The 14324-nt window shown below is 41.0% G+C and overlaps 1 protein-coding gene across 1 annotated transcript; it reads right to left on the reverse strand.

The window, feature by feature from the left end:
* Window positions 1-628: 628 nt before the first annotated feature.
* On the reverse strand, window positions 629-14015 carry LOC108888011 (transmembrane protein 255B). Its single transcript, XM_018683805.2, has 9 exons — window positions 13800-14015; window positions 12768-12910; window positions 12569-12631; window positions 5960-6049; window positions 4116-4196; window positions 3185-3270; window positions 2887-3046; window positions 2431-2574; window positions 629-1394 (listed from the first exon to the last, which is right to left on the reverse strand). The coding sequence occupies exons 1-9, from the start codon at window positions 13861-13863 to the stop codon at window positions 1164-1166; spliced, it is 1062 nt and encodes a 353-aa protein (XP_018539321.1). The 5' UTR covers window positions 13864-14015; the 3' UTR covers window positions 629-1163.
* Between the last annotated feature and the right edge of the window lie 309 nt (window positions 14016-14324).

A 14324-nucleotide genomic window follows, 5' to 3' on the forward strand; every position in this document is an offset into this window, starting at 1 on the left:
CTAACCCTAACCCTAAAGATTTTTACTAACCCTAACCCTAACCCTAAACCATTTTACTAACCGTAACCCTAACCCTTTTTACTAACCCTAACCCTAAACCATTTTACTAACTGTAACCCTAAACCTTTTTACTAACCCTAACCCTAAACCATTTTACTAACCCTAACCCTAAACCTTTTTACTAACCCTAACCCTAACCCTTATGACTAACCCTAACCCTAAACCTTTTTACTAACCCTAACCTTTAGCTTTAGAGGTGCTAGTAAGTGGATTTGGTTCGATTTTATGCTAAGCTAAGCTAACTGGTTGCTGGTTTCTTATTATACAAACACGAGAGTGGTGTTGATCTTCTCATCTGAAATTTGGCAGGGAAACAAATAAGTGTATTTTCAAAAATGTCAAACTCTTCCTTGTGAGATTCTGATAATGCCCTTAATCCACATGTATTTGTATGCGTCAGTAAATGTATGGATTTTTCATTGGTGTGTCTTTAGTACATAATGTATTTCATAGCAAAAGCAGCAGCAGCTACAGAATCCCATCCCACAGCAGTTGACATGCATTATTAATAGTATATACTGTACAGTGTATTAACTTTAAAGTGCGCATTAAATGATTCACACAAACATAAGCAACAGCAACACCAGCATCATTTACTCTCCAGTTCACATTTCAAGAAAGCCCTTTTTCTTGTACAGTAGTTAGTATAGTGAGACAATACACAGTACACCTGTAACCCAGTCATAACAGAAAGAGCTGTCAAACTTATAAACGTATTTATATATAATATGTATGCATCTGAATATTTTGGGAAATATGCTTACTTGCATTCTTATGTAACTTCATATTTACCTAAGATGACTGTTCTCAATCTTCTCATTTAACTTTGGGCATGGAGGCAACTAAGCATGTTTCCTTTACAAAATACACATGAAATAACTTAATCATGTCTATATAATCACACTACAGAGCAATAAAACTGTGTTTTGCTCCAGTTCAAATCCATCAGACACATGAAACACAGCATTTAAATCAGCAATTGTGAATCTCACTTTAGTGTTTTCCGTCCACAAGATTACATATGAAATGTCTTGTGCTACATTAAGTCTGACCAGATCAATATGTTCTTTCTCCATCGTGCCCCCATATGTTTGTATGAGGGCTCAGCAGGCATAAGGGGGAGGTTTCTCAAAGGGGCTGTAGGAGGATCCGTAGAGGGCAGGAGCGTTGGGAGTCAGCATGTAGCTTCCTGGTTCCTGGGTGGCCCCCTGAGGCTGTGGCTGGGTGGGAGCCTGAGACGGCTGCTGGTTCTCCTCAGACAGGCAAGAGGTGGAGGAAGGGCCTCCCTCGGGGATCAGCTGGGGCGTAGCAGGTGCCTGGTAGTTGCTGTTATGCTGTGGGAGAGGAGAAAGGGAGCGGGAGGTTAGTTGTGGTATGTGGATGTAGAGCCAAAAGATACCTGAAATTATTGCTGACATTTTTATGTGAGGTGTGGTTTGGTTTTCTGGTAGCAGCCACTGAATTATCAACAAAGATTAGACATCAACAATAAATCTGTGAGACCTTTCAAACAAAAGTTATAAATCTTGGTTTAGTTTATGGCACCTGTTCATAAAACATCAAGCACACATTCCAGCTTTCAGCAGGTTCCTGGACGATCACCATCACAAAAAAAGATTTCTATTTAACGTGAAATAAGACCAGTAGAAGAGTCTACAGCTGTGTAAGTGGCTCTGTGAGGCTGATGGGAATGCCTTTAATTTTGTATGTGTTTGGTCATAAAATAAAGTATTGGATAAATTACAATTTGGTCCTGATGATGGTGCAAGAGGAAAACTTAAAAATGTTTTTAAGTCCAGTAATGTAACTCAAAACCACAAACGTCAACCTCATGGTGGAGCTAGGGGGAAAGTTTGGGATTCATCAAAGCTAGCAGGATTCATTCTCTGGGCACTGTGTGAATATCTGCACCAAATTTATGAAAGTATGAAAAAACAGAAATAAGTAGAAATGTAATATTAAGATTGATGGTGCACAGTTTTAGTCAAGTATTTCAGATATCCACCTCAGTAGTTTTGCGTGGCAGCAATGCAGGCGAATAGTTTTCTTTTCTGGTCAAGTGCTGTAATATTAAAGTGAAACAGCTGTGCTAGAGCAGCAAAAATGAATCTGATCCAGTGCTGCTTATCTGGTTGCCAAACTAATACACTGGAATGAAAAGCAGGCCTTTGTCACAGCTGACATTTTGGCCTTTTAGGTTAAGCAGAGTGTAATTAATAACATTAGCAATATCTCTGTTCTGTTTAAGTGGCCCAATAAGTCATTCCAGTGAAACCACACATATAAATTATAGCAGCTAAATGGAACATCTGTGAGTTTCTTACATTTTTCACTGAATTGTTCTTTTTTTGTTTTGTTCCTGGCTCCTACCTGCATGGGTATTGGATAGTTGGGGTAGGCAGGCAGAGTCTGTCCTGAGGGACAGAAGCCAGCATAGGTGAGCATGTGCTGGGTCGGGTTGTACAGGATATGGGGCGGCGGCGCCGGGCTGGGAACCGTCGGAGGAGTCGGCTTCTGCTGCAGGAAACAGCAAAAAACAAAACAAAACAAAAAAAGGGATAAGATGGTAAATCATCAAAGAACAAGAATTAACACAATAAGATCGGAGATTTTCACATCTTTGAAAGTGATTTTCAGACTGCTGTTCATGCCAGAGAAACTGCATTTTATTGAGTTTTTAGTTCTTTCATGTGCGAGCAGTAAAATTTTGAAAATGCAGTAAGGCAGTGAAACATATTTGCACACACATAAATCAGTGTTATAAAAAGTATAATTCTATAAAGTAAAGACGTAATCCAGTTCTCTCTTTTTGGGCTGGTAACTCACCATGTCCTTGTACGCTCCGAGGATGGCGGCAGTGATGATGCCCAGGAACAAGCCGATGACGTTGAGCACCACTGAGGCCCACAGCAGACGGTACAGGTGGATCGCATCCCAGCAGCTGCTGACACCAGTGAACTCATAGTACTGAGTGTGGTACTCTGTGCTGGAGGAGGAACAGAGCGCTTCATTTTTACTCAGAAACTTGGAGGTCACTTGATAAACGTGTCTCAATGCTCGTACTCAGTAAAGAACTTTTTTGCTCTTAAGTTGGTGCTTTAGACCATGAACACTCGTAGCTCACCTCTCACAGTTGTACAGGTAGCAGCAGTAGCAGGTGTTGCTCCTCAGTTTCAGCTTGCACGCTTTGTCGAATGAACGACACGTCACCTGCAGTATCAGTAAGGTTTGATGAGTTGAGAATTCTCGGAGCTTCGATCATTTGTAATTAAAGTCGATATCGGTCAAATGAGCAGAAGCTGGACGAACAGTTTGGGTGTTTGCATGTTAGCATGTCATATCCAGAACTTTTATTTGCTTGTAAATTGGTTTGGTGACATGCAGTTGTTGCTTTCAGTAAATTTGTGCAGTAACATTATCTGACCACTAGATGGCAGTACACACCTCTGTGTATGTACTGTATGTTGCTCTACTGCTTCCACTTTAAAATACTCCTGTTGGATTCAAGTCAGGGACACACTTGACCAGGTCATAGCTTTCACTTTTTTGCTCTTGTTATCTCCTCATTCAGTTAATTTCATTCATTTGGGTACACAAACATTTACAGTGCCATCTACAAACGTCATTTCTCCTACACCTTTTGCAGCTGTCTGATCAGTCACTGAAACACCTTTTCCTGCAGATGATCTATCTTTGTGCTGAGCCAGAAGCACCTACCCATCTGTTTTTCAATAGAAGGTTGCGTAAAATAAACATATATGTTGTGTGTGGTGTCATTTTTCGAGGACAGCCACTGCACCTTCTGTTATTGGTAGTGTGTCTCTTCTTAAACCTCCAAATCACTGCTGCAATGGTGTCAGCTCATGTTCAGTAGCCTACTGATGTTCTTGTACCCTCTCCCATCTTTATGGAGTCTCACAGTGTGTCTAATGTTGAATTAGACATACTCTCCACTTCCACTTAAAGATAATACAATTATTGTAAGATAACATAATCATTGAAACATATTGCGCAGCAGTGTAACTCAGTTTTGTTGTGTATTTTTGTGTATTCACCTCTGTGTAGTAGCTGTCGTAGGCGTAGCCTGCTCCACTGGCGTAGAAGTCACACATGTCTTCCTGCAGGGGTCTTGTGTCCTGTGTGTGTGTTAGGAAATCAGAAAGACAGATGTATTTTTTAGAATAAATCTCTATGATCTAAAGGTTTCGATTTCACACTTAATACGTTTCTTATTGTGTAATGTTAATGTGGATTTGAACCCTGTGTTCATCCTCCTCCTGTTTCTCTGTCACTGCAGCCGTGAAGGTTTTTACAACACGAGCCTGCTGCTCTGAAAACTGCCTCCACTGCACCGGACCGCAAAAACCTCCAGCACTAAACCTCGCTGGACTTCATATAATGTGAAAGGTAATAAAATCGTTTTCATTGTCCTAAGCTTGAAGGTGCAATAAATATGACTTTTACTGTCCCGTGAGCACAAAAGAAATATATCTGCAGGGGTTTGATAGCACCCATTGATCGATATCAGTGACTCGGTGCCAGGTGCTGAGAGGTCCAGCTTTTTAACTCTCGCCTGATCCACACTCATTAAGATGCTCATTAAAATTCATTGGGCAGAGGTGACAAACTGAGGTGTTCACCTTCATGTATCCAAACATCTAAGATATCCAGTGAGGAAATACAATGACCTTTTTAACCTCTCTGCATATCAGTTCATTCCCATATAAACAAAAGCACAAAACTTATTTAGTCTGGGAGTTTTACTTTGGGAGAGACAAACGACGTGTTGATTGACTGACTTCTTCCTATGAAACAAAACAATCAAATGCAAACATTATGTACCAGTGAAGATATTTGTAGTGGAAAAGGAGAGAGAATTTTTTTTTTTGTGGAGTTGCAATTTATGCGCCACAATAAGTTCTATGTTAATTTAAAAAAATGTGTCACTCCATAAAATAGCCTGAGATTTACAGTGTAATTTTGTTGTATGAATAAGGTAGTAATACAGTAGTTCAGAGTGGTACTTAAATGTAGGACCAGTGGAAGGAAAATACATAGAGGGAGAAACAACTGGTCATTTTAAAGGAAAGGAGAAATCAGTTATTTTGTAAATACTCATACTTACTACATTACAAAAAAAAAAAAAAAAAAAACATTTTTGAACATTAAAGATTCTTCATGTTTGATCCACCGAAATCTACGTGTTATATAACTACATTACTTAAAACCAGAGAACAGTCAATAGATGAAACTACGCTGTGCTTTACACATTTACAATACACATTAAAAATAAGGTATGAGGGCTGTAATATAACATGTGGCTGTTTTATTCTTAACAAAAAAAACGCATTATTTCCCAAACTTCAATTCTGTTTCCCAGTGTAACTAAATTAAACTTTATACAGGTGTTACCAGATACTGTAAATGTACTCATCAAATTCCAACAGACAACTGCAAGGATGTCTCCTGGAAAATTAATACTTAGATCAATTTCTTAGATTTTTTTTTTTTAAGTATATCCCATCTTTGCTTGTTGCATACTTTCTGTATATTTGATGGTGTCATAATATTAGAGTTTACAGTGACTTAGATAAAGGTGGGTAACTTTTGGGCGCAATTAATCAGCCCTGTAGTGCTGAACGTTTCCTCAGCTCCTCAGGTGACCCTGCAGCTCTCTGCGGGTCAGACACTGAGATGAGCTGGCCTGGTTTACCTGAGCAGTGTCCATTCTGTCTGATTGCATCTACAAAGTTCCTGATCCTGCTACGGTATCTGTGCCAGTCTCTGCCAACCTCAGCATGTGTGGTTAAATTAGAAAGGTGTGTGAATGTGTGTCAGGGTTTGACCAGACAAAAAACAAAATGGTGGTCTTAGTGGAGGCATATAATGGGATACTCACAATGAACTCTGAAGCGATGATCCCATCCACAATGGCACAGAAGAAAGACGCGATGACTCCGATACTGATGAAGATGATGGCTGCCATGAGCTTCAGAGAGAGGAGGAAGAGGGAAAAAAAGAGGACAACTATCATCAGAATAAGTAAGACATTTATGAGATGAAGTTGAAAAATAAATCATAGAAAAATTAATCAGGGAATAAATTCACAAATAAATTGGGAATCTGATGTAGAAGTCCTTGCAGCCAACATTAATATCCACAAAATCAAAATTCAAGTCAACTTTAATGTAAGCTCAGTGTCTGTGCTGGTGTGTGTCCTCGTCTGGAGGACGATAAAGGAAATGTACGGCCTCTCGTTCTGCCAACACAGAGGTGCTTTGTGGGTAATTTATGGGCAAAGAGGCAATGTACAGGACAGAGGGGTGGCCTTTTGTACCAACAAGGTCAATCTAATTCTCCCAATCTGATACATACACACACACAGACACACACACAAGAAGACCTTGACAGAACAATCTCACACATTCAAACAGTTCTGTAAATTAAGCCAAAGAATTTGATCACTGATTAATAAACCAAAATCTAAACGACACTGCTTCTTCTATAAAGTGCCTACTGTAAGACATGATGCACGCACACACACACACACACACACACACACGCTGCAGGAGACCCAGCTGGCTGATCACAGATGTCTGATCATAAACTTTTATCACTGAGCATCGTTTCCTGTCTGTTCAATTGCTCCTCCAGGACCAGAAACCTCCTGCACTGAAACAACAGAGAATTAAACACACACGTTCTTTCATCAAATTAATGACAGCTGAATTCCATCTTTTTCCACTGTTAATTTTCCTACTGTTACAAGTCAAAATAATACTAAAAAAATCATTATTTTCTGAATAAGTATTGATTTGACCGATGTGATCTGAGCAGGATGAATTGTTAAAAGCCCTGCACACCTGCAGGAGCACACTAATAATAAGGATTAAGTTGTGTTCAAGTAAATGTCAGTCACAGTCCTGAGAAAAGGATAAAACTTAAATAATAAGCTTTTTGATGCTAGGTTGTGGCTAATCATAGATAAACGTGCCTGTTCAATATAGTGGTGTAAACATTCAAAACAGGTTTATTCACAAGTCCAGTCCATTCTCAAGTCCATTTTTTGTTAACCTGGTGACAAAGTATTATTTCTGAAATGTTTATCTGTACATGTGAGAGTAACACGAGGCGTGGTGAAAGGGATATTAAACCAAGGGAATTTTAAAATGAATTTCCCTCAGTAAAGTGAAATAAGAGCCAAACTGAGATTTTTTTTCTCTCTGACTGGGTTTTATCTGCCACTGGTCCAGACTCTCCACTTCATTAGCGGTTTAAATGACTCCGCTTTTATGGGCTGTGAGCGGGAGATGAGGCCAGCAGCAGAGACAATAGAGCCTGACAACTGCATTACTTCACATTACCTTAGCACCAGCTGCCGGCACATAAAACACCTCGACACACACTCTGTCCCACCCGCCCAGCCCCCCAAAACCTCCCCTGATACAGCCGAAGCAGAGAGAAATCAAATACAGCAAAAGATTAAAGGCACATGGACTCACTGTGGATACTGTTCTGCTCTCAGGAGTCGAGTCAGTTTCTGGAAGAAATGTTGCACTTTTTTAACATGTAAAAATACAAAAACAGTCTGTGATGATCCTGTATCTCTGTTTGTTCTGCAGGTAGCTGATTAGCCTGATCTGAAACACCTGTGGCACCCACTGTGTTCAAGGTTACAGAAGCTCTGGCTACAGTCTGACCCCCCCCCCCCCCCCCCCCCCCTCTCTCTCTGCTCGTCTCCACAAACACCTGGTTTAATCATGTTGTCTTAGTTTATCTCTACATTTTGTCTTGCACCTCACCTCACATCCAAATCCCTCACTCATACACGCCAAACACTACTGACTTTCCTGACACCCTGTGTTCTTAATATTTGGCACTTTACTTAGTTTCAGTTTAGTTTTACTTAGTTTAGTTTCATTTGGTTTATTAAATTATTGTCTCCCTTGTTGTGGCCACTTGAACCAGGTCGTAACAAATGTTCATTTTTGGCCTGTGACTTCTCACAAAAAAGGCGTCAAATGAAATTTTCCTTCTAAACTTCTCAGATCTTTCGTTTCAATAGCTGGCAGAACTTTGTTTTTCCTTTTTCTCCCATTAAGCACCACCCCAGGGTTAGGAGCCACTGGACTAAAGTACCTAACTTAGCTCCACCTCATGTTTTACCAGCTACGACAGTAAAACATTTCTTGAATGTTGCTGCTGCATCTGCATCATCTCGAGTCATGAAAACGAGGCCACGAGAGCGGGCTGAACAGCTGAACAATCAGCTGCAGGTCCAGAACCAGGCGGTAAAGTCTCTGTGAGTTCAACAGTAAGAGCAAACCCTTTCACATTGTTTTCACACTGTGAGGAGACGTTACTAGATCAGCTTCAAGTGGAGGATCTTAATAAAGCTTTCGGCACTAAAATACAAGATTAAAAAGAAGAAAACACGAGTGACAAAGGGATAAAGACACAAAAAGGAATTTTACAGCCTCGGTAAAGAGACCTATCAGGTTATGTAACTGAAGTCGCTGACCACTGCAAGGTCTTCTCCTGCTCAGCGGTCTAGTGAACAATCATGACCACAGCCGAACCATCCCATGACCTGCTGGGTAAAATACGGCCTTTTACAAGTTGACTGTTCTGCTCTCCGGGCTGCAAGGTGACCAAGAGGACGGCGGCCTGTGAGATACAGGCGGTAACTACAGAGGAGGCTGCCAGAGCAAAGAACATGAGCCACATGAAGCATTTAGTCATAAAGAAATCTTTACAGTTCATCAGGGCACTGAAGCCTGTTATAGGAGTGGCAGGGAGGGAGTTTTTCTTTTCTTTTACAGACAGAGTTTCATGCTCCATGATCCTTTTAAACCTTTTGGAGGACAAGATAAGACAAAATGAAGAGCGCTTGGATAAAGCTTTATCTAAGAAATGTCAGTGGAGCATGAATGTGCGCTTTACCTGCAACAAGCCTCTGATTCGTAAAGATCTCACTGCAAGATTAGTAATTGGAGTAGAAAACATTAAAAAGAGACTATAGAAGCTCATTTTGATCCTGCTGCTCTCCCAGTGCTCTCCACGGTGGTGTAGTGGTTAGCACTGTCTGACTGACCGGGTCTGAGCCCCGGTTCATCCGGAGCTTTTCAGTGTGGAGTTTGCATGTTCTCCCTGTGCCTGCGTGAGTTCTCTCCGAGTACACCGGCTTCCTCCCACAGTCCAAAGACATGCTTAGGTTAACTGGTAATTCTAAATTGCCCGTAGGTGTGAATGTGAGCATAAATGGTTGTTTGTCTCTATGTGTTGGCCCTGTGATGGACTGGCAATGTGTACAGGGTGTACCCCGCCTCTCGCCCAGTGTCAGCTGGGACTGGTTCCAGCCCCCAGTGACCCTTAACGGATGAGCAGTATAGATAATGAATGAATGCTCTCCCAATGTCTGCGTTTATGACAAATTTCAGACTGACAACCGGCCTGTTTTTCAAGGTGAGTGAAACCACAAACAGAACCTCACAGCAAAATCTAAAAAGCCAAACTTTTAATCTAAAACAAACAAAAAAAAAAAAATACCCAAATAGATGAAACACAGGTATTTTGTATATTTTGTATTTGGTGATTAAACCAGATTGAAGTGATTCATTAAAATGTATGTAGGACTAAATATGAATTACTGGGCTTTTCACAGGATGAACAGTAAGCGATCCCACATCTCTCTAACCATGTGTTTTTGTTGTTGTAAAGCGCTCACTTAAATTATCAAGTAATCTTCACATATTTACTGAAGAAAACCCAGTTCAAATCTTTTTGATCAGTGTGAGTTTATCTTTATTTTCTGTCTTGTTAATATGTCTGCGTCGTCCACCTCAACAGAGGGGAGGGATTTAAGTTCATTTGTTTCCAGTCAGGAGTCAAACAGGAAACTTCTCTGTCTGGCAGCAGATGAACTTGTCACTCTGACCGTAAACAGTTCAAACAACAACAAACCCTCCATCAGCTGCTTTATGAGGTCAGAGGAGGAAAAGGCTGCGAGATCCAGGAAGTAAGAGAAGCGCCGGAGCTCTCAGATGTCTGTGGCATTGAGGTACGGTTAGTTGTTCTTTAATGAGCGGCCTCGCTCTGCCAGGCCAGCGCTCATGTTACAGCACAAAGCCTCAGACACATGGGAGGAAGACGACACCTGTGTGAGAACGAACGTCGTGCCACATGTGCCTCATAAGAGACACTGTAGACCAGCTGTAGTGTGGCAACAATCACGCCATTAAAGTTTAACACACGGAGCTGGGAGCGATGCCAGAGAGGCAGACAGATGCAGTCAGGGGTGGTTTACCAACCCGGGTAAAGTGGGCAGCTGCCCAGGAGCCCTGAGAGGAGCCATCCAGGTTTGTTCTACTCTTCTTCTGTCTACATGGTTTGATTAATCGCAAATATGACAGAAATTTGCACCACAGAAGCACAACATCAACTGTCAGGTCCTCCATCCTCCTTCTTGTTACACCCTTGGATGCTAGAGGGCAAAAGATCCAGTCATGGATTCAGCAGGTAGTAAATATCTACAGCGAGGACTGCAAAAAATAAAGTTTTTAAACTTACAATCTGTCTCTACCTTGTTTGAATCATGCTTTATACTGAACAATACATACACACACATATACACACACTGTGTCTTTCCACATGTGTGAACAGGTATCTGTGTAGGCCGGATTAGATACAGTACACTGTAGCGTAACGTAAGACAAAGTGATCTGACCAGGCACACGACACCCTGGACGACACATGAAAAATTAACACACACACTGATATACCACAGTCATGGAGACAGGCACAGGGCTACTTTTTCATTAGCTGGGCAGGTAGAAATTCATTAAGGTGGGTTGTTATAAGGTTTTATATTATCAGGTGAGTTCATTATGTCATTATGTCAGACGTCCACTGCACATAAATGACCATAAATCCACTTGTGAAGGAAAAAAAAACCTTATACCTGCAGACATTTTTAAGTTTTCTTCATTATTGTTAATACTTAGGCATACACCAACAAAACACATAATCCTGTAAACAGAATTATTTGTCTACAGGACTTTTCTGACAATAAACTGAGAGGAACAAATAAAAAGTGAGATGCTTGTAGGATAAAACCCAACAAAATTAGAGGTGTACACCAAAATAATCAGGACAAATTCAGAGGTGAAAAACAAGGACTCACACTCTGCTGAAGTTTCTGTGTCACTGGTGTCCTCTTCAAGGCACTTAACACAGTTAGCTTCATGTTGGGTTTGATAGACTGTGAATGTGATACTGACAATACTACTTGAATTACCCAGAAGACTCAGAGTTTCATCTTCTGGTTGCCACTGTCGTCCCACACTGGTAAGGTTTGGCTTTAAGCGCTGACTGGAGGTCAGCTCAGCAGCCCCGGCCTACCTCTGAGTGTCTCTACTCTGGAGTCATTGACGTGATTATTTTTTGAACCCTGTGAGGTATTTTCATATTATACCTGTGTCCCTGTCTGAAGTAAAGGAGCCCTGTCAGCGACTGACCAATACTAATGAAATTTCCCCTCTTGTCATTGAAATCCAGAGCCAATCACGTTCCCTCCTCCTGACCACAAATCCAGTCACGTACACTGACCCGGGCACAAGGACCAAGAACACATTACGCCGCCATCGTGTAATCGGATTTGCTTCTTGCTCATAATAGAGCAATTTCCTGTAAAACTGTTTAGTGAATTTGCAAAGTCTGTAACATAATCCTCTAATTTATGGTGTATATATGTCCTGTTTTCCAGGAACAATGCCTCATTTTTAGAAGATGAATATTACAAAGCTCGAAAAGCTGACAGAAGTCACCTTGAGAGAGAATAAACAAAAGGCTAAAATAGTGTGAATGTGACATTGCACCGTTTGAACTGTCACTGTAAACAAAGACCAACAGGCATGATGAATGCATTTCCTGACTCCTTAAACATTTGCTAATCTGTTTTTGGCCACTTGTGTGCAGTAGTACAAGCTGGGAACACAACACTTACAAATGATCACCTTAAAAAACTTGCTATGCTGAACTTGTGTGTACACACATTTTACGCTTGGCTGAGGTGGAAAAGTTGGTGTATCGGTAAAAACAAAATGCCACAGTACAGATCGCATTATGAACATAACTCATGAAGCACGTGACTTAAACTTCTACTGAAGAGATGAAAATAGCAGCGGATGAAAGCGTCAGATCTGCATGCATTAGCACCACAGATGTGCAGGCCCAGCTGGTAACCGACAAGATATTTGGAGTCCAAGTAAGAAAACCCTCAGGAAATTAGAAATACTGACCTGCAGATATCACACTGTACTTGGGAAACATTAATTTCAAGAAATCTTCACCTCTTTACCCACAGGAATTGACTTATACATCTACATTAACCAGAGTGCCTGCAGTGATTCAGGCAGGTCTACACATCTGTCATCTATGCTGTGCTATCCTGTGAAAGCTACAGGGTTTCAGTGAAGGTGAGACATGAGAGGCAGAGGAGCAGACTCACCATGGGTCTGCGGTTCTCCACCAGGTATATGCCAACAATGCCCAGAAACGCTCCGAAACTCATCTGGTGCAAAGAGATCAAAGAGAGAAACGAGGAGAAACATTAGGCTTCAGGGTTCGAGTGTTTCAGGGGTTACTGGCTTTTTCAGTGTCAGGAGAAACAGGTTTAAGGGATCGTGGAGGTGAGACGTGCCACTCACAGTGATGCCGGGGTAATATCCAGCGACAGGCACATTGTCGGTGCGAGTGGCAGAGATGAGACCCACTGCCAGCACCACCAGAGCCAGAGCCAGCAGAGACACGGTCACCCACAGAGCCGTTTTCCTCCGACGCAGGTACTGATCTGAGGGAGGAGGACATGCAGTGAGAGGAGGACGTCTTTACCCTTATTACCACGACTTCCCCTTTTTCTAAACCCTGAATTACCTGAGTCTAATCTGACAAAAATATCCAAATCTAAATCTCTAACCTGCTTTTAACTGAAAACAGAAATATTCAAATCATTTACTTAAGTAAAAATATCAATAACAACAAGACAGAAATAAATCAGATTTACTGTAATAACCAGGCACCAAAAAGTACAAGTAGCCTTTAAGTATTTGAGTAAATCTACTCTCCAGGAGATGAGCTGTGGGAGAAGATTTTAGTATTAGCGCTTAAACACAATTTGTTTTTTTCTCTCATTGAAAAGAAGAAGCCTGTCTTACAGACTTTTTCCAACCATTTGCTCACAGATGTGTACATAAATAAATGTTTCTCATGCACTGAATTTAACATTAAATTAAGTCTAACTGGAGGTTTATAAGCTGAAATTAATAAAGGATCCTGGGTCTCTCAATTCAGCAAAAAATTAGTCACTCACCTGTAATTCTAAATGTTAATAAATCATTGATAAAATATTATACAGTAACCCACCAAGTCTGCAGCTGTAAAAACTAACTGGATATTTAGTTCACATCCTACAGTTTGTTGGAGGAGTCTCCCTGAATAAAAAGACAAAGTGTCCTGTTGGAGGAGGATGTTGTTCTTATTAACGGATTATAAAGACAGAAATCGTTTTTTAACCATTAATAAATCAATTAATTACAGCATATAAACGCTTTATGAATGGTACCTTATGGAAAAGCGCAGCTTTTTAAAGAATCCTTGTTGCTGGTATTAAAGTAGCTGCTGTCACTTTGATCCCTCTGCAGAGTCTGGTTTAAAGACCTCAGCATGAAACTAAATGTTACCTGCTGGATCCAGTATTTCTGTCGCTGCTTGCTGAGTTGTCTGCTGGGATTCAGGCTGCTGCATTTCGACCGAATATGGATGAATCCGATTCAGTTCTTAAATGAGGGAGGAAAAAATTCAACCAGGCAGATGGTTCAGCGTTTCTTCAGCGTTTCTGATCGAGGTGGAGTTTTTTAGTTTTGGTCGCCGTTGATTCAAAACTGTGTCCTCATCCTCCACGGAGCGCGACCACAGGCGACAAAGCTGCAAGTAAGATTAAGTAAGATTTTTGTTTCTTATGATGCGAACATTTTTTGGATGAATAACAGAGCACAGCTGACTCTGAGCTCCGACAGGTTCAACTTTACCTGAAACCTGAGAGAGAGAGAGAGAGAGAGAGAGAGACAGAGAGGGAGAGACCTCAGTGATAAATTATTAAAATATTTGTCTTACATAAGTTTAAAGTCGCTTAGATTTTGGCCTGAAGTTCTTACACTATGCGGCTAATCTCTTTCCTACTGTACACATTAAACACTGGTTTACAC

This window comes from Lates calcarifer, linkage group LG2, assembly GCF_001640805.2.
Source record: "Lates calcarifer isolate ASB-BC8 linkage group LG2, TLL_Latcal_v3, whole genome shotgun sequence".
NCBI lineage: Eukaryota > Metazoa > Chordata > Actinopteri > Centropomidae > Lates > Lates calcarifer.